The sequence below is a fragment of the Charadrius vociferus genome, unplaced genomic scaffold (assembly GCF_000708025.1).
Source record: "Charadrius vociferus isolate BGI_N301 unplaced genomic scaffold, ASM70802v2 scaffold194, whole genome shotgun sequence".
In the NCBI taxonomy this organism is placed as follows: Eukaryota; Metazoa; Chordata; class Aves; order Charadriiformes; family Charadriidae; genus Charadrius; species Charadrius vociferus.
Window position 1 is genome coordinate 21,731 of NW_009648046.1, and position 20,539 is coordinate 42,269.

Here is a 20,539-nt window from a genome sequence, read left to right on the forward strand (position 1 = left end):
TCCAACCTGGCCTTGAACACCTCCAGGGATGGGGCATCCATAAGTTCTCTGGTCAGCCTCTTCCAGGTTCTCACCACCCTCACAGGAAAGAATTTCTTCCTAATATCTAAGCTAAATCTAAATCTTTTAAAAGCATGAGGCTCAGCTGATGGAAATAAAGTGACGTTTGCAGCCCTCCGCAGTCACCAAATTCAAATCCCTCTCCCTGCAGCTGCTCAGCCTCACATTTCAGCAGTGAGGACATACTGTCGAGTGTCCAAACCCACGTACTAGCTGTATTCCCACTCTGTGGCGCATGTGACTGGGAAGCTCGCCGTGAGACGGTGCCAAACCAGAAAGGCTGAGAAGCACGGGATGAAGGGAGACGCTCGGCTGTGGGTTAGCAATCCTGGAAGGGAGATTTGATGGAAACATTTTAGTCGCAGTGAGAGCTTTTCACAAAAGCTCAGTTTAACCGAGCTTGAAAGTTGCAGAAGTTTAAAAAAAAAAAAAAAAAAGCAAAAACCAAAAAATGTTGAAGTCAACACTAATTTGCTTTGACATTTGTTCCTGGCTCTCCTTTGGAGAAAAAAAAAAAAGAAAAGAAAAAAGATTGGGAAACTGCTTTTTTGGCCCCAGGGAAACACTGAGCGCCTCTCAGTGGGTGGGAAGGGACGGGGTTGGGCTACGGGGCGGCTCCGTGGGCGGCCCCACGCGGGACCCAAAGCTGGGTCCTTCCTCATCCTCCCCAGTCCTGCTCCACGCCATGGACTGCGGCGTGATCACCTCCAAGACGGTGCTGCTGCTGCTGAGCCTCGCCTTCTGGGTACCGCCACAGGGTGCTGGGACGTGGGGGGGAACCTGGACACCCCTGGTTTAGGTGGGGGTTGCGGTGAAGGGCTGAGGCAGAGAGAGACGGTGCTGTGGGACGTGCCGTGATGTGGGTAACCGGCGTTGCCAGAGTTAAACGGGCGTTTAGTTTATCGGTGTGCAGGTGACATTAATTTCTATAGAAAACCCTACATCTATATCTTTAAAGAACAAGAAGATGGGGTTTTTTAAAGTTTTCGAGAAAAAAAAAGGTGTTGGAGTTTGTTGGTTGTTTTGTTGGTTTTTTTTTTGCGGAGGGTTTTTAATGTAGTAGTATTTTCGGTAGTGTTTTTAAAGGCGTGTCATTAAAGCACTCAACCAGCTAATTCTGTGATTGCAAACAAGCGGAGCTGTTCGGCTGTGGGGGGTGAGGGCATCACACGGGCGCTGAATTAAACCCTGAGGTCTTGTGGGGTGTTGTGCCCTGTTTTGTAAATATATGGGACTCGCTGCACCCCACTGCGGTCCCGTGCCTGATTTTGGGGGGCTCAGCACGATGTACCTCTCCTGTCGCCAGCCTGAACAGTGCAGGAGGCCGTGTTCACTGCTGTGCGTCCAGTAACATGATCTCACCCCGTACGTTTGTTTCGTGGTGGGTTTTTTTTTTTAAATACCCGCAGAGAAACACTGGAGCATCCCATTATTTGCGTGTCGAAAGCCCCTGAGCTTCAGCATCATTGCTTGGCTTTTAAAAATCAGCCTTATGTCCTCCTAGAAGCGACCCTGGTGCTTTTTCTTCTGCTTCAAGGGAACTCTCTAATCGTGACTGAAGCTATTAGGTCATCTGGATCCACAAATGATCAGTAATTATCCTTCTCCCCATCTATAACCTCTGAATTTGAGGTGATCCACACCAACCCTTTGGTTTTTTATCCCAGGAAGAGCAATGCAGCCCCAAAGCCCGGGGCGTTTAGAGGCTGCCGCCACCATTACTGTGTGGTAATCTCATTCCCACAGCAGAACTGCAGAACCTGGAATTCAGGTTTGAGGAGGGTGGGGAAGGAGGAACTGCCTCTTTTATGCTCTTTCAGAACATTTCTAACAGTTGGGGCTCTACCGAGTACAAGGTTCAGGATCATTGTCAAAACATAAGATTTGCAAAGAACATTGGAGTCTTTCTCTAAGGAGTAATTCATGCTCAGGCATCGCAGGCTGCAAATCTTACCCAGCTTGGAAATGATTATGGAAAATAATTCACCACCTGCGTATTCAGCAGCCAGTGCGGATATGGTGCTTTGACGAAGGTTATAGCTTAGAAACATCCTAAAAAGGCAATAAATCCACATTTGGATCTCTGATCGTTATCATCGTGCGGGAGTGAAGACAGATTTTCCAGATTGACAAATAGGGACTTCCTAAGCAGGGCAAAAAAGCAACTTCTCTGTTACTCACCAGGTTCAGCATTGTACCTGCAAGTCATTCTGCTACTCAGTGGGGGAGGGGACAGGACGGGACTACGACTGTGGGTGTGCACAACCCCCAGAAACAAGGCATTGATTGAAGCTGTTTTAACTACACAGTTCCCCAGGGGTGGTGCTTCAAGCTGTGGGAGATGTGCCCACCTCCAGTTTTGCATTTTAGCACCTACTAATTAGGTCCAAGTGGGTGGTTGTTTTGGTAAGTGAGTGTTGGCCTGTTCTAAGGGAAAATGAGATGCTGGTTTAATTCATGGAACCTAAAAGAGGGAGAGGAAGGGTCAGAGGAGACTCCGATTTCTTGGCAATGTCTTGTGAGGGGAATCGGCTGGGTGGGATGTAATGATGCTCCTTGAAGGAGAGAGGTGAGACGCTGGGATTCACTTACTGATCCAAGGGAAGAAATTAGGAATCTTAAAACTAGATGGAAGTTTCATGCTCTGATATTTCTGTATAATGGGATCTGCACATCCTTCCCAGCTTGCTTTTCTTCTAAATTCCCTTCTTTAACCTCAAAGCTGTGCTGCTGAATTCAGCTATTAGCCCCTTGCTCCAGCTCACCTCCTTCAGCTTTGTTGTCACTAAACAGACCTCTGCTTCCAGAGATGGTTTGGGATCCATCACGAGTCCTGGGGACTTCATTGCCAAAAGTCCACCAGAGGTGGACACATTCCCAGCCTTGCTTCACTTGCCCAACAGTAGAGAGGATAAAGATATTGTCTGGGTGGCTGTAGGAAGACTGGTGGATTGGAGAGAGCAGAATTCAATCTGTTGACAGCAACAGGACTGTCCAAGGAGGAGAAGCCCAGGAGAGTGATCCCAGCTGTGGTCCCTGGCAGGGTGTGCTCTACTTGCAAGCAATGAAGCCAGACTCAGCTTTCCCTGGTTCCTTCTGTGCCTGCACGCACTTGGGGTGCATTTGAGCCCCACGCAGGTTGTTCAGGAGCTTTATTGACTCTTCAGAAAACCCAGTTGGATTCTGCCTCTTTGCTAACAAGAGGTGTGAACTGCAGTCTCTGGGTTGGGACTTGACTCCAGATGGTTGCAAGAGTCATCCATTGACTGGAGAATAGAGAGGGGCTTTGCCGTCACATCTGGTCCCTGTTGAGAATGTCCCAGCACTGCGGAGCTCACGCTGGCCTGCTGTCCCCTATCTTCTCCCCCCTATATCAGGTGTTTTTTGCAAATATCTTTGGATTTGTGACCCAGGAGTTTCCAACGAGCATGAATTAAATGTGTTTTGGGGTATTAGTGTCATCTCTGCTGCAAGGAGATACTCAGCCTGGTTTGGGCATCCTGGAGTAATTGTCTGGTCTGCTCTTAATCTTATCTCCTTTGCCCTTGGTGCATCCAAGACCAAAAGCTACTTGTTTTCAACCTTACAGTGGTTTGCCAAGTGACGTGAGAGGGTGCACTGGAAGCTCAAGCTATCGCAATATTACTGTGGTATCACTTTTAAATAATTTTTAGTAATTGGGAAGGATAAACATATCTGTAAAAAAAGTTCCTGCATTTGTGAGTGGTTTGAAATCAGGCTGGTGATGGGAGGTTTGGGAATGCTCACTCAGTCAGAGAGAAATCAGATGGACACTTAAAAAATAAATTAAAAACCCTAAGGAGGAGGAGATTTTTTAATCCCCAGGTGGAATTGAAAATGTAGTGAAGAGCAAAGGTTATGTTGGAGATTACTGATGATAGAAACACATTTCTTTTTAAGGACAGAGGTATTCTCCAAAGAGTCATTAGAGGTCTGGGTGTCAGCAGCCCTGTGACCCGTTTCTCACCTTTCCTCCATCTGTTCTTGGGCAAATCCTTAATTCTGTCTGTAGCTGCCCGCTGTGCGTGACAGTGGGGGACAGGCAGCTCTGCCAGGTTTGAACGCTGCGTGTGATGCTTGATAGGAAGATGGAAGAGCTGTGGAAGCTCCTTTACCCGCTCCGGGTCAGGGAAATGATGCTGATGGGCCGCAGGGTCAGTCTGACTCACTGTCCGTGGTGGAAAAAGCTGTTTAACTAAGAGCTTTCTTTTTTCTTTTTTTTTCCTTAGCACATCCAGTGAGTAAAGCTGTGGTCATTCATTCACTTCTGAAAGGGCTCGGGACAGGTTTCCCTCCAGGCTCCTTGTTTCTGCCCTTCTGATGGGTCATGGTACTGGGTGGGGTCCCTTGGGACCCACGGGATGATGAGCCAGGGAGGACCGGGGGACGTCTTAACCCAACAGGAGGTGTGTTGGGTGGGACGTAGAAAGCGGTGGGTTCGTTTCTCGCTCCATGGTGAACTTCTTGCTGAACTGTGGGGGGAAAAACAGCCACGTTAGCCGGAGTGGTTGCTCAATGGGGCCGATACCAGGGCTTGGTACAGGTTTTGGGCACATTGGTGTGATCCATTTGAGCGTGCCTTGAAAGGGCAAAGTTCCTCCTTATTTTAAACTAATCTGTCCAAAATCAGGAAGCGGAATTAACCTGACTTTCAGGGAAATGCACTTTGCTGTACGCGTAGGGGCCTCACGGACAAAACTAAAACTAAGATGTCGGTGCTGTGTGGTCGGGAAAGGGGAAGTGTGCTTCTGGGGAACAACCTTAGTCTGGCTGTCCCCTGAGGCTGTGGAAAGGTTCCTGTTGAGTGGCCGGGTTCTGGATCCGGCTGTTAACACACTTTAGTCTCTTCACAAGTCTCACAGTTTGCAGGTCTCCAAAACCAGAGGTCTGATGCTGTAGAAGTGCCTGGGATAATTACAGCTGCTCAAGAGGTCCCATTTTGTTACCCCTTTGCAAGAAGTTCAGAGCTGGAGGAGGCTTTATCCAGAGGGAATAGAAAGCATCTCTTACCTGTAGTTGATGTATGAACTGGGCATTTCCTTAATTTTCCCCAGAAGCGTCGCACTGCCAAGCTGTGTTTGCTTTACCATGGAGCTGGCAGGATCCCTCTGCAGCAGGAGAATCCCAGCCTGCACTTTTCCTTACGGGAAGAGGCACACACCAGCCACGTGGCCCCGCTGCCCACGTCCCTTCCCTTTCAGCTGGGTGACAAGCAATATTTCAGGGCAGATTAGAGGCGTCTGCCCTCTCCCCAGCTCCGAGACGTTTTCCCAGGCTGTAGGGTTAGCTCCACTGTGTTTTAGGTGCACTTCACTGTTCGGTTTAGTCGCAGGATCTGGTGGCTGAGCCAGGAACAGCTTATTAAGAAACCAGGGTGGTTCTGAAGGCAAATATTGAACTAGAGGGTGTTTTGTGTCTGAACTGACTGTTAGATCCAAACCAGCTTGGCAGTGGCTGATAAATCCATCCATGCTGAGCTGAAGTTCGCAGCGAGCTCTTGCCCTGAAGTCTGTGTCTGTATTTGGGGAGAGTAAAAGTGAAAAGGGTGGTGCTGCTTTGTCCGGATAGCGGTCCTGTTGTCCTGAGGTGTGTGCTGCTCTGTGATTTTGATTAGCAGCACCAGACTGACCCCAAGGCAGAGGTTTAAGCATTAGAAAGGAAAGCATTTGGGGCAGGATTCCTTGCTTTGTGCTGGTGTGCAGTGTCTCCAAGAGAACATCCCACCACTCACACTTCATAGGATACATGCTGGCATTTGGGGGGGGGGAAACCCCAGAGTTAGGCTGAGGAACAGAAGACATGCTTGGACTACTCTAAGAAGAACATCTATTTTACATAACTTTAAAAGAAAACCATGAAAACCAGAATTTGTCTTGAACGCGTGGGATTGCTGCATGTAGAAACTGCAAGTAAGTATTGGTTTGGGGTTTTTTTTCCCCCTGTAAGAGAGCCGCCGTTTTTCAGAGCCTTTTGGCTGCTGCTCATTGTTTTCATTTGAGGAAGAAAAAGGAAAAAACAAGCGCTTCCCACTGTACCCACCGAGCAGCCCTGCAGTATGTTTTGAAGGCAAGATGAAACATGCCCCGTAGTTGTGCATCACAGCTGAATATTGAGATATAATGTTCTTTGAAGAGTCTCCCATGGCTTTGTGTAAGTAGGCTCAGTACAGTTTTGTCAGCTATGTCCCACCTCTGTACTTCACATGAGGAGACTGTGGTTTAAAGGTTTTGAAATTGTGGCCAACGTCTGGCACGAGATCAGTGGTTAAGTCTCTCCTGGGTCTGTTGGTGGGGCTGGCAATCGAGGACAGCTTGGAGGGACTCACAGCTGTGGCACTTTTTGCTCCAATCCAAAGCCAACTTGCTGAGTTCAGTATTTTTTATTATTTTGCTAATCGATGTTTTCACAACGTGAGAGTCTGAGGGAACACAGAAAGTGTGTGTAAAGGTTTTTAAATTGCTTTTTTTCCCAGCAGAAAAGAAGTGGGGAAATACTTGAAGCTATGGGCTTCCAAGGTCTTGGAAACAGAAAGAGCTGTAGGATAGTGGGGAGCAGAGCAGATCCATGCATGTCCTGGAAAGCAGCTTGGCATATGAGGCCCTGGGGGTCTTGGTGGGCACCAAGCTGACCATGATCCAGCAATGTGCCCTTGCTGCACGAAGGCTGAGGGCACCCTGGGCCACATCAAGAGGAGCATTGCCAGCAGGTGGATGGAGGTGGTCCTTCCCCTCTGCTCAGTGTTGGTGAGGCCAGGTCTGGAGTGCTGGGTCTGGTGATGGGCTCCCCAGTAGGAGACACACAGACATACTGGAGAGAGGGCAAGGAAGATGATGAAGGGACTGGAGCATGTCTCCTGTGAGGAAAGGCTGAGAGAGCTGGGACTGTTCAGCCTGGAGAAGAGAAGCCTCTGGGGGATCTTATGAATGTATATAAATACAGGTGCCAAGAGGACAGAGCCAGGCACAAAAAACCACAGGAGGTTCCTGTGGAAACACTTTTTTATTGTGATGGTGACTGAGCACTGGCACAGGCTGCCCAGAAAGGTGTCCCCATCCCTAGGAGATATTCAAAAGCGTTCTGGATGTGGTCCTGGGAAGCCAGCTTTAGGTAGCCCTGCTTGAGCAGGAGGTTGGACCAGTTGACCTCCAGAGGTTTGTTCCCACCTCAACCCTTCTGTGCTTTTGTGACTTCGTATCGCACCAACGTGTGGCTAGCCTGTCCGGTGGTGGCTGTGAGCTATGCGTGGCCAGGAGCTACAGCAGATGGTGGGTACATCCCCTCCATAGCAGTTGTTGCCTGCGTGGCCGTTTGATGGGCATGCTGGAGCCTTCCTGCTGCTCTGTGCTGCAGGTGGAGGGTCACACACTGTCCTGGATGAAGCCAGATCACACAAGTGCTGCAATAATTGATTTATCATTCAGAGAAATCGATACCATAAGCGTGGTAGGAAACAGTAGCTGAAGCCAGGAGGTCCCTCCCAGCTGGCAGAGTTTTAAACCTGGGACAGGAAAAGGGAGAGGAATCTCTGCAAGTGGGATGACAAATGATGAGTTAGAGTCGCCCTAATTGCCTAATTGCTGGGGAAAAAGAAAAGCTCTGCCTGGGTGCAAGGGAGACTGTCAGGTCTGGGGAGCTGCGTGGTCCAAATGGGTTAAGCGGAGTTTTGAACAGGAGTTGTAAAGTTGTTAAAGCGAGCATAAAAGGAAGAAGGCTTTCTTGGAAGTGCTCAGTGCCTTTGTTTTCCCCTGAAGTCCCTAGAAAACCTGTTGACTCCTTGGAAATGGAGTAACGCAACAGCTAGGGAGGACTTGAAAATCTGGCAGCGAATGGGAAGAATAAAACTTGTATTAGAGTAAAGCAGCAAAGGAGCCAGAAAGAGTAATTCCCCTTGCCATGCACGCTGGCTGCTGAGTAGTAAATAATTTATAGAGGAAATGTTGTGCAAACCCTTTTGAGCAGAGGATTTACCTGTCAAGTTAAATCAAACCCCATTTTTATACACAGAAAAAAAACCCCAAAGACAAGAAGTGTCTTCTGCATTAGGGAGGGGGTGTGCAGCTGTAATTGAAACCAGTGTTGCTGGGGCTTGATTCTAGATGGGGGGGTGGCATGGGGACAGCACAGTAGTGGCAAGCACTTGGCAAACTGGTAATTGAAGATGATATCCTGATCTGTCCTCTGGCAAATTAAAATTGCTGAAAATGGGATGCATCCCAGTGAATGTAGCTGTTGGATGTAAAGGCGAAACATCACCATTGTATGGGGTGAGGTGCTCTGGCTTAAAAACATCACCATCAGGTATTGTATGGGGTGAGGTGCTCTGGCTTAAATCACTGCTGTGCAAAGACAGTGGTGAAAAAAAAAATAGTTTTCGAGCTTTAAAATTAACTAAAACTCCTCCGTGAGCTGATTATCTAATGAAGAACTAGAAGGGAATGGTTCAGAAAGTATTTGTGTGGGTATTGATAGTTCTTCCAGTATGTATTTATAGTAGTTTACTGCAGAAAACAACTGCTATTACTGGTTAGAGATAAACAGTATTATTTGCCATATCTTTCTTTGCCCATAAAAAGTTAATGATATGGGACAAAGTCAAATCAGTCCAAGTTTTGTGCTGTGTTAGATATTAGTGCTGGCCCTGGGAAAGTCCTGTCTGAAAACTGATGTGGGAGAAACGACGTTTTTAAGTCTCATTATCTCACTTCTTTCACTGTATAGAGGATGCATCTTGCTGAATGCACTTGTTTGGTGAATTTGCAATTTACCCTGGTCTTACAGCTTTCCCTTTTAATGCTATAGCTTTGTTTTTCTGTATTTAACTGAACAGCCTTTTAAAAAGAAAATCCTATACTGGTCCACATTAACAGGCCAAATGATCAAATCAACACTCTGAAATTCGAGGATGCTGGAAGAAACCTTCAAAAGAAACCCCACAAAACCCCAAACCAATGAACACTGCCTTTTAATTTCGTAGCTAGTAGTTTGGCTCCTTTACTGTATTTTATTTAGGTTTGGCGGAGGGCAAAGAAGCCTATGCTGATAAATGCAAATAAACACAAAACTCCCAGACATCACATAAGGTCAACTTATTAAAACAAAGATGGCAAAGTGGAAAAATATCTGTTCTGCCTGACTGATAGATGCAAATTTTATATTTTTGTTTCTTTTTCCGAGCAGTTGTATAGAGGAAAGTTTAAGGAGCCCCTTCTGTGGCTGTAACATTGATAATGTGTCATCAAGTATTTGCATAGCCATAAGTCTCTCTAGAAGGGCAGGGGCTTATGGTCATCAGCATATACAAATTTCCCCTTCTGATGGTGGGACACAAGGTAAAAAAAAAAATTGCTGTACTTAAAAATAAAATATATAAAATCTCCTATTTTCCAACTGCTGTCCTGTTCTGCATCAGTGGGACAGCTTGGGCTCCTCATAGCCATCCAGTCCTATCCCCTTCTGTTTCACAGGGAAGATTGAATATTCACGGTGCTGCGTGTGTATTATGTGGCTGGAGACAGTTCCAGCGCATTATATACATTATATACGTTCCTGCAGCAGAGCACCACTGTATACCTGCCTCCCCAGCTCAGCCGGCTGGGCAGTGAGTAACCCTGCCCTAACATCAGCTTAGGAAAACCCTGTTGTTATGGGTTTGCTTTCTTTTCGCTCAGCCCCAACAAGGAGATAGTTGTCTGCACTCAAACAATTTAAGATCTCTGCTTTGTCAGAGGCACAGGATATGAAAAAGCAAGTACAAGTCTTGCTTTGGTCCTTGAACGATGCGAGCAGAAATGCTCGCAGCTTTGTCACTCAACTGTGCAAAGGGGCTTTCTTGCAAAATTTCCATTTACCTCATCTCTTATGAGTATCACCAGCATTGTAAATACCAGCAGCGTTTCCTGGAGCCCCAGTGAGTCAGCCGGGGATGTTTGGGGAGGAAGGGGTAAGGTTAGGATGTTCTGCTTGCTGTGGCTGGTGGACCACAGCAACATGCAGGCAGCAATGCTGCCCCACGGATCGGATGAACTGGTTGTCCCATATCAGCCTTGCATCACTCTTTGGCTGCCTGCACTGGGGTTTGTGCCAGCTGCGTTGGGCCAAGCCTCTCTTGGTTTTGCACAGCTTTTAGTATTTCCTGTGTGTGCTTGCTGGGGTTTGTGCCAGCTGCACTGGGCCAAGCTTCTCCATGCATCGCGTGATCCTGTTCTGCACTGAATTCTTCTGAAAGAAAACTTCCACGCAGCAGCCTAAAAAAAAAAAAAAAAATTATAGTATTAATTTCTCAGAATAATCCTGGCAACCGTGTGTGTACTTAGATGTGTTTTAGAAGGTGTTTGACTAATTATGAAGAACGAATTATTTGATCTCTCCCTCCCCAAAAGTAATTGCTTAAACTGGCCTTTGTATTTGTGAAAGGTTCTTCTTTCCTTTTGAGATCCAACAGAAATCTGTTTAATCGGCTTTACTTTACACTTTTTACTCTTGACTTAAGGTATGTCTTCAGAAGTGCAAAGAACATTTCTTGTCATGTTTCTCTTCAAGAGAAGTTTCATGGTAGATTCAGGAATGGGCTGAAGTTTTTTCAGTGTTAGGGGAAAATAACTCCACCAGATTTTGAACTTGCCTTCAGTACTGGAAAGGCTTAAGTGGGAGAGCTCAAAGATTTATGTGTTGAAATATTTTTCTTCTCCACTTTCAAAGTTTAGCTCTGGGCCTTATCTACAAAAAACAACCAAACCAGGGAACAGATGGTTACCTGAAATGCCTCCCCGAGTGACCCTGCTCTTCAGGCTTCAAAAAATTCACTTTGAATTAAAAAACATGGGTGAAGTCGTGGCTGCTTCTCAGTTTGCGGGGAAAAATGTGAACTTCCTTCAGGCCAGATCGTTACCCAAAGTCTTTTTATTTTTACCTCGTTATACTTCCTTTTTCTGCTTGGAAGCAGAAGTTCAGAAATTATAATAGACCACTTGCTGGCTGTGTTTCATCTCTTACCAGAACGCAGACAATCCTGAATGTTGCAGTAAAACCTGCTGTGATAGTACCGGTCTCTATTTGCATTGATAAACTTGGGGCAAGAATCTCCTTGAACTCAACGCCGGACCCTCTGATGTTGGCTTACCGTTGTGGAGCTTTGCTAGTCCTGGCTTTACAGGATTTTTGTGAATTGGCTACACACTGTGCTTTTGAACTCGTGGTAGCTTTTTACTAGCACCAAGTTTTTTCTTGGTTTTGCGCAGCTTTTAGTATTTCCTGTGTGTGCTTCCTTTGCGTTGTGCTCCATTGAGCATGCTGAAAATAGGTAGAAAACCAGACATAGAGAGGAGAGATGAAGAATGGGTCAGTCATCTAAATCGCTTGCAGAAGAATAATGGAAATATTGGAGGATTCTTTCGTGTAAAGCATCCTATAGGAAGATTAAATTATGAAGCAGGCTGTCTTTAGATGTACAGAACTACTTGCAAAGGCTGGGACTGGAGTTATGCAAAAGAGCAGGGCTTTACATTCTCTGAAAGTGACACATGATTAACTTTGCACTTTGCACATTAACTTTTACCCATTAACTAAGTCACAAGGCTCTTTCGTTGTGCATGTTTTGACATGACATTGCTGCTGAATGCAGATGACTCATTTACTTGCCAGAAAAAACGTGGCTTATGCTTTTTTTGTACCCCAGCTACTCAGTCTGTGCTTCCTTTCCTGCGGTGAAGTCACCCCTGCTCTGTTTCTCCAGGGACTGCCTTCCTCCATCACGAACCTTTCTGAGGGTCTCAGTCCTTCTGGTTTTCTCCTGGGGTTGTGGGCACTCAGCGGTTGATGACAACTGTGGAGGGACATCCCAACCTGGGTGCTGAGCTGTACCAAAGACCGCTGGCCTCAGGAAAAACGTTCTCGTTAGTGACTGTGCCCAGATGCGAGCGCTTGGTTTATGTCCCTGCAGAGGAGGCTTCATGCTGCTAGTGGCCGGCTCCACCTTTGGTTTGGGGTGACCACCTGGCAGTACTTTCTCTAGCCTAGAATTTATAAAGCCATAACTCAGCTCTGCATTAGGTTTGCAGTGATAGCAGCAGCAGAGAGACCAAGGATGAGGTGATTTTTGGGTACAAGCACGGTGGTTGGGAGCATCGCTGTGTTGTGTCTGTGTTCATGGTGGAGGATGATGACTTGGTGCACGCTGGGAAGTCATGGTGCACCTTCCTGAAATTTCCCCAAAACCTGAGAAACCCCAAAGCTTGAGGAACAACCCCAGTCAGGGGTTACAGTCAGGATGGGACAACTAAAACAGTAACCGTGGCAGTATTCATGTAATATATTTTGCCATGCAAAAATAGGGAGAAGGTTTTAAGTCAGCTCAGAGCATCATGCTGTTCCTGCTGTGGTCACTTGGATGTTTTGCACAGCTTCCATGGAAGCAGGGGCCAAACTCGGAACCCTTTTGAGCTGCTTTCTGAGCTGGTGCTAGCCCAGCTGAGCAGAGCATTTCTGTGGTTAATAAAAGCTCTTGCATCCCCTCTCTTGAATCTGCGTTGTTTTCACTGGGTTTGGGGCCACCATGGCCAATCACAGTGCTCGGAAGTCCTAGAAATTATTAGAAGTAAAGGATATATTGGGCAAATCATGTCATCACATTTTCTCCACGATGATGGATAGTTAGCTCAGGAGTGTTGCTTCCTGCTCTGTGGCTGCCCTTGCCCAGATGATGATGTTCCAGACCGGAGAATAGGTGGACAGTCGCACGTGCATCCAGCTCTCCAGGCCATAAATATGGGATGCACTTTTTGAGTCATACACCTTGCTCTTTTTGTACAATTAAAGGCACAGCAGGATGGAGGTGCAGCGTCTCTAGCCCCACCTTTAGTGTTGCTGCCACTCCAGGGACTTTTCCTCTCCCACTTTCAGTACAAGAGCACAATGGTGGAGGAGGAACAGGGGAGGTTGCTCACAGTGGTGAAGTGAAAAGGCAATGGTGACCTTTGAGCTCGAGTGGTCTTTCCCGGCGTCCCTAAAAAGGGGTGGGAGGAAGAAGCCCTGGTCACTGCATGCCTGCAGACAGGGAAATGGGAAAGAGATTTTCCTCAATGCAAGGAAAAGTTAAAGGAACTTTTAGGATCTGCTTTAATCATTAGCACCACCTGAAAACCCAATGCATGCGGAGAAGAAAAAAAAACTCTTGAGAATTGGTGATCCTATTCCTTTTCCTCGTATCTCACTTTGTAAAGGACCTGCTGTATCCGAGCCCCAACACAGCAGGATCTTGCATGCGATGTGCTAAACGTCTCTAAGGGTTGGTTTGACCCTGGTTTCATCACTTGGTGCATCTGATCCTGGTAATTTTGAGGTACAGGCAGCGTCCAGGAATGCAAGAGTAGTGTGGGATGAGAGCAGTCTGAAATGAAGGATGTCCCCTGCACTTGGAGATAATTGAAGGGCAGGCACCAGACCTGGCTGGAGGGGAAGGAGCCAAACAAGGTAAAGGAATTAGCAAGTCCGAGCTCCAGTATAAGGAGTGTTTTATTTAATTAAAACGTACAGCACTGTGGGAAGCAACAAACTGCTTGTAAGCTGTATGATGAAATCCAGCTGTAGCCTATTGAAAACAAACAGGCTGGTTTCCCTTGAGTTTCCAGAACGTCAGTACGGACGGTGCTTCATTTTTACAGGCGTAGTCTTACGCTGCAGGATTATAGAGGGTGGATGTGCTGTTGTAACTCTTGAGAGAATTTGTTTATGCCATTGGTGAGGCATTGGCAGGGCATTGCTGAGTCTGTCGGTGTTATTTCCAGGGCTGATCCCAGTTCTGCGAATAAAAGCCTTCGGTCTCCAGGGCTGCTAGGTGGGCAGCTGTCACTGGTGCACTGTATGTTGTCCTCAATCGGCAAAACATTGTTCATTTTAGAGGTTGCAGAAATCTGTTTCCTCCAGGAAAAGGAGGGACTGTGTTTTGCTGAGATCAAGAACATTCATGCCTTAGTGGTTAATGCTCTTGTGAGAGTGGAAAGGACAAGTTTTTCTCAAAAAAAGGCCAAAATCAACAGCCCATCCCTGCAGTGATCATCTTAAAAGTGATCCCTCCAAATGCAGCGTTGGGTAGAAGTTAGGTGGTCTTGGGTAGGAAGTGTGAACTTGGCCCTCTGCAGAGACACTGGCTGATGCATGTCTGTAGACTCCCCTGTTTCAGCTCAGCTGAAGCGATGCTTCATTAGGAGAGGAGTGATTCTCAGGAAGTTAATTCTGTCTTCTCTGTGTTAAAGTTTGGATGAGCAGCTAGTTTCAGATACATCCTTTTTCTTCCCTAGATCTTTGCATACTGTAGTCATTACTTCTGCAGTTAAAATCTTAATTATGCCATTACAAAAAAGATCCATATTTACTTTCCTGAGCAGATGCTTAATAAATAATTGCTAATAACTAACTTTATTGCATTTCAGGCAGCAGCAGCAGGTCTCAGCTATGTTGGGGGATATGTCATTAACACCTACAAGAGCTACGACAATTTTCTGCAGGACAAGTATGCTCTGTTGCCAGCCGTGATCATCATTTGTGTTGCTGTGGTAATGTTCATCATTGGGTTGATCGGCTGCTGTGCCACCTTCCGGGAGTCCCGAGTTGGCCTAGGGCTGGTGAGTGTTGCAGGTTCTTGCGTGTCCTTTTCTTCACCCTGTTGCGTGGTACAGGAGGTGCACCACTAGACCTTCTCAGGAGGAGCAGAACAAAAAGTAAAAGATTATTCTGAAATATGTTGCTGAAGCACTGCTCCTTTGTGGGAGTTACGTACTGCTGTGAGGCACTGATTGATGGCGAGTGAGGTGCAGGCTAAATTATTAGTTGTGCTGCCTTGTACAGACAAATACCCACAGCTGGGGACAGTTTCGTGGCTCTGCCTCAGCCAGCTTGCTGGAGATAAGTGTGGAAAATAGCGAGCTTTGAGAAGTTTTATCTGTGCAGTCTCCTGTTCAACAGCTGCCTCGCAAAGTGTTTCATAGGCTGTCCACACAAATAACATCATGGCAGCGTTCCGGAGGCTGCCTACGTTGGGCACAGATCCTGGGAAGCCACAAAGTCCCAGCCATGCGCGGTAATCTCCTATTCTAAATTATTTTTTGGAAGCTATTTTGATCAGAGAGGCAGCAACAGATAATGATAACTTAACACTATAAATTAATGTGATGGGCAATGTAGAGTTGAATTCAAATGCTGTGGAATTGAATTCTTCCTTATAGTCCTTCTCTCTTAATTTCAGTTCTTGGCCATTATCCTGGTTATCTTTATTGCAGAAGTATCCGCTTTTGTCCTGGGATTTGTTTACAGGGAAAAGGTAAGCAAAGAATTAGCATCTCTGTACCAACCTGGAAGTAAAGAATAGATCTTCTGTTGTTAGAGCATTTCAGTATATCTAGTTTCCTTGCACTTCATCCCCTATCCTGCAGTCTGCAGGGCAAGTCGGAATGGGGATGTCACCATTCAGTATGTGGATCAGTCTTTGTCGGGAACATGGTGAATACATAAAGTACATGGCAGGCATCGCAGCATTCTCTAAGCTGGAATTAACAGTTGTTGATGCTCACAAAGGAGGGCTCCTCCATCAGGGGAGGCAAGCTTCTATCCGGGAACATAATTCTGTTTAAGTGCTACCTGCATTTTATCTAAAACATTGCTTGATTATTATTTTTTTTTTATTTTTTCCCCCCCTGACTTAGTTGGGATACAGATCTTTTACAGTTTCCACTAGATAAAAATCTTAGCTCTCATGTTAAAACAGTGTGGTTTTTTTTTCCCTCTCCAATTAGGTAAAAACTGATGTGCAAGGCACAATGCACTCAGTCTTTGAGAAGTATAATGGGCAAAATCCAGAGTCTACTGTTGTGGATTACTTGCAAGAACAGGTAAGAAAACATTTAAATTTTCCTGAGAATTATTTTTAAAAAGCACAATTGAGTCGTAAACAAGGAGTTTGGGCTGGGAAGGGAGGGGAAGGGGGTCAGTATGGTTGTATCCTGGAACTCAGCTCTGCAGCAGTGTTTAGCATCTGATTCTAAAGGTTGCCCAGAGAGGTAGTCAGTGCCCCATCTCTGGAAACATTCCAGGTCAGGTTGGACAGAGCTCTGAGCAACCTGATCTAGTCGAAGATGTCCCTGCTCATGGCGGGGGGGTTGTACTAGGTGGCCTTTAAAGGTCCCTTCCAACCCAAACTATTCTATGATTCTGTGATTCTCCAAGGCAATTGAGGGTGCTCCCCACTTTGCAGAGTTGGCATTTTCAGGGTCCTGGTGTTAAGTTCATGTAAATGAATGATCTTGTTGAAGAGAGTGGCCTTTGGATCAGACCAAATGAGTGCGTATGAATAACTGCTGCTGAGAATCCTGTACCATACCATAGAAAGATGACAGAAGACCCTCTCCTGCAACCTGTCACTTTAATATTAGAGCTTTCACAAAGAATAAACCAAAAAGAAGGTAATAATGTACGAGAGGGGTTGATCTATTATATCTACGGCTCTTTTCCTGAAGTACTACTTCTTATCAATCTGCTGCATACTGTGGGCAGCTCTTGCCCAGTATCCCTAAGAGAGATTTAACTCAACATTAGCATTCGTGTTCATATATATTCATACATCACTGTAACTGTCCCATGTTTGGCAGCTTCGTTGTTGTGGGGTAAAGAACTACAGTGACTGGACAACCACACAGTGGTTTAATTCCACCGGTAACAACAGCGTCCCTCTGAGCTGCTGCAGGCAAGATATGAAGAACTGCACGGGGCGTCTGGATCAGCCGCAGGAACTCAATACACGGGTGAGGATAAAGGGCGCAGTTTCACAGCTGGGGCATGATCGTTCTCAGCCAACCAGAACCAACGAGGAAAGCACTTCAGGCAGGGTTTAGGGATAACTTCATCCAGTTCTTTTCAGCAATTTGTCCCACAAGCCTTTTTCTCCCCATGGTTTTCCCCTAGCTAACCTCCTTCTCGTATAATTCTACAAAAGTTCCTAGATGATGAAGGAGGGGCACCAGTCTGGATGTTTGGTCTTGTCTCTCTCCTGGTAACTCCTCCCATTTCATGTTGCTACAGAAGCAATGTGACAAGACCGGGGCACGTAGTTGTTCAAACAGATCTGGGGTAGGGGAAGAGACTCTTCTAGGATTGACCATGAATCTGCAGAATTGCATACCAGGTCCTTCAGTCTAGGGCACAAGCCCCTAAGTTGACTTCTATAGATACCATTGCTGGTCTTCCTGGCTCTGAGTTTTGGCACAAGTGACCTGAGCTAGAGGAGATTGAGAAGCAGAAGACGGAAGTGAATTGCAGTTTGTCAGTGCCTCTCCTCAAGCAAGAGGAGAATGAGAAGCTATTGGGTCTGGAAGACAAAAATGGATGCTCTCAGGTCTGCAGAGGTTGGTTAGACAGGCCTTACAAGGTCCTGCATCCATAAGGACATGGACGTGTTGGAGCGGGTCCAGAGGAGGGCCATGAAGATGCTCTGAGGGCTGGAGCACCTCTCCTATGAGGAAAGGCTGAGAGAGCTGGGGTTGTTCAGCTTGGAGAAGAGAAGGCTCTGGGGAGACCTTATGGTGGCCTTCCAGTACGTAAAGGTGGCCTATAGGAAAGCTGGGGAGGGACTTTTTCCAAGGGCACGTAGTGATAGGACAAGGGGGAATGGCTTCAAACTGGAAGAAGGTAGATTTAGATTAAATATTAGGAAGAAATTTTTCATTTTAAGGGTGGTGAGGCACTGGAACAGGTTGCCCAGAGAAGTTGTGGCTGCCCCATCCCTGGAGGAGTTCAAGGCCAGGTTGGACGGGGATTTGAGCTACGTGGGCTGGTAAGAGGCGTCCCTGCCCATGGCAGGGGGGGTGGAACTAGATGGTCTTTAAGGTCCCTTCCAACCTAAACCATTCTATGATTCTATGATTCTTTGAAGGGCTGGGGAGAAACATGGGAAAAAAAAATCCAGCTGAATTAACATCTTTTAACTAGTTTTCTTCTATCTCTTTCATGGCAGGGCTGTGCAGCGGAGCTGGAGTCTGGGCTGCAGAGCGTTATCAGCTATGCCATGCTTGTAATCCTGGGATTTGCCATTGTAAAGGTAAATGTTTCTTTCTCTTCCCTCAAGGAAAATAATGCTGTTTGCCTTCGCTCCTGGGGCTTTTTCTTCTACCACGTCCTATTAGCCTTTTTCTGGTTCTGAAGTAGACCCAGTCCGCTGTTCCTCACTTGTTTTCTTCCAGCTTTCTGTATTTCATTTGTGCGATGATAAGGGAGGGATCCAAAATGCTAGTAGGGGATTTGGGATGACGAGTCAATGGAGAATCCATCTTGGTCATTTGGTAGGAAGTACAAAAAGCCGGGCGTGCTTAAAAGGCCTAGATCTAGAATTCTTTACTAAAACAACCAGCTTTTCTATATTTAACTATGATTCAAAAAAATAGCTCGTCGAAGTTTGTTTTTAGATATAACCCAATGAATAGTCCTGTGCTTAGAGACCTGGAATCAAAATGGACTAGAAATATGACCAGGAGTGAAACCAGCAGGGGTATTTATAGACTTAGAAGACTGAATTAAATGAAATGTGAAACCAGATCATCTTATGTGTGAAAACTAGATTTGAAAAGCCCTGATGTAAAGCTCCTCGCATTTTGGCACATTGAAGAAACGCCTAAGCAACTTTGTGAAGATTTGACCCATAAATTTTAGCCTGGTGTTTTGTTGTTGTTCCCTGTACCTGTTCTCCAAGATTAGTAACCCGTTCCTTGTTGACAGAGAATTGAACCATTTAATAACACCAAAGTGTTTTTTTCTTTGACTATCTGCTCTGTATAAAAGAGTGTCTGTAAGGTGAGCCGTTGCAGTACACTTACGGTTTAATACCCCCCTCCTGAACTCAATGCAGAAGCCAAAATCTGTCCAGATGCCATCTCAGGGCTGGGGCTTGACTTAGTTAAACTCGCCTTTTCTTAATTTTAGTCCTAGCATAGAGGAGATTGTTTACAGTATTTGATCTCATGGGCTTAAACTGCTCAGTGACGGCGTTTCCATCGTTTCCTTTCCCTTTATAAAAGTGATGAGTTCTACACTCCCATTACGTATCCTGTTACTATTTGTGATGAACCCTCCCAGCACGATCTCTCCTGTGATCATCTCTAAAGATTGCCTTAGCGGTATCTTTATCAATGACCTGGATGAGGGGATCGAGTGCACCCTCAGTAAGTTTGCAGATGACAATAAGTTAGGCAGGAGTGTTGATCTGCTTGAGGGTAGGATGGCTCTACAGAGAGATCTGGACAGGTTGGATCGATGGGCTGAGGCCAATGGTATGAAGTTCCACAAGGCCAAGTGTCGGGTCCTGCACTTAGGTCATAACAATCCCATGCAGCGCTACAGGCCTGGGGAGGAACGGCTGGAAAGCTGCCCAGCGGAGAAGGACCTGGGGGTGTTGGTCAACAGCAGGCTGAGTATGAGCCAGCAGTGTGCCCAGGTGGCCAAGAAGGCCAACGGCATCCTGGCCTGTATCAGGAATAGTGCGGCCAGCAGGACTGGGGCAGTGATTGTCCCCCTGTACTTGGCACTGGTGAGGCCCCACCTCGAGTGCTGTGTTCAGTTTTGGGTCCGTCATGACAAGACAGACATTGAGGTGCTGGAGTGTGTCCAGAGACGGGCAACGGAGCTGTGAGGTCTAGAGCACAGCTCTTGTGAGCGGCGGCTGAGGGAACTGGGGGTGTTCAGCCTGGAGAAAAGGAGGCTGAGGGGAGACCTTCTCACTCTCTACAGCTCCCTGAAAGGAGGAACTAGGAACTAATGTGGATGTGTAAATTAATGGGAGAAACCAGGGAGGAAAAAGCTGTGCTGGAGCTATTATTGGAAATTGATATGCAAAAAAAAATCACTTTCTGTAGATGTATTTTCTAAGTGTTTTTTAATATGAAAGGAATGTCCTTGCTGTGGTGAAGAAGTCTAATATATGGGTGTTGAGTCTGATGACTGAAACAAAAAATACAACAAAACTAAATCCTTGTGCTCTCTCTTTTCCAGTTCTTTGGCATGCTGAGTGTCTGCGTGCTTACTTGCAAGAGAGAAGACAGTGGATATCAGCCTCTTTACTCAGGAGTGTTTGCTTAATAAAATGCAAAGATCACTTTTCTTTTGCTTCCTGATGATAAAATAGACTTGTAAAGATGAACGCTAATAGACAACTTATAACCTTCTTGCTAAATATTTTATTGTACGTACACGAAACAAAAAGAACATTGTGTATTGACTTGGGAAAGTTTCTTGTGGGTGACGTGAAATGGCAATTTCGATATTCAGTGCCCTACAGTAACGTACCTTCATGTTGCATACCGCAGCTTTCTGTAAGGTTATTGTAGATTCGGATTTGTGACTTCAGATAGCACCAGATGGTGTAATAGACTCCAGAAAGAATCTCTTCTGCAGTTCTTTCCTCTAACCCTAAAACACACAGAAG

At 46.1% G+C, this 20,539-nt stretch overlaps 1 protein-coding gene across 1 annotated transcript; it reads left to right on the forward strand.

Moving 5' to 3' along the window:
* Positions 1 to 745: 745 nt before the first annotated feature.
* LOC104285279 (tetraspanin-3-like) lies at positions 746 to 20,193 on the forward strand. The gene is made up of 7 exons (XM_009883708.1): positions 746 to 805; positions 14,508 to 14,699; positions 15,320 to 15,394; positions 15,867 to 15,962; positions 16,719 to 16,871; positions 18,080 to 18,163; positions 20,107 to 20,193. The coding sequence occupies exons 1-7, from the start codon at positions 746 to 748 to the stop codon at positions 20,191 to 20,193; spliced, it is 747 nt and encodes a 248-aa protein (XP_009882010.1).
* The last annotated feature ends 346 nt before the right edge of the window (positions 20,194 to 20,539 follow it).

Coding starts and splice junctions, on each gene's coding strand:
- LOC104285279 (XM_009883708.1), top strand. CDS start 746: ATGGACTGCGGCGTGATCACCTCCAAGACGGTGCTGCTGCTGCTGAGC. Junction 14,700..15,319: donor CCCGAGTTGGCCTAGGGCTG/GTGAGTGTTGCA, acceptor TCTTAATTTCAG/TTCTTGGCCATTATCCTGGT. Junction 15,963..16,718: donor TGGATTACTTGCAAGAACAG/GTAAGAAAACAT, acceptor CATGTTTGGCAG/CTTCGTTGTTGTGGGGTAAA.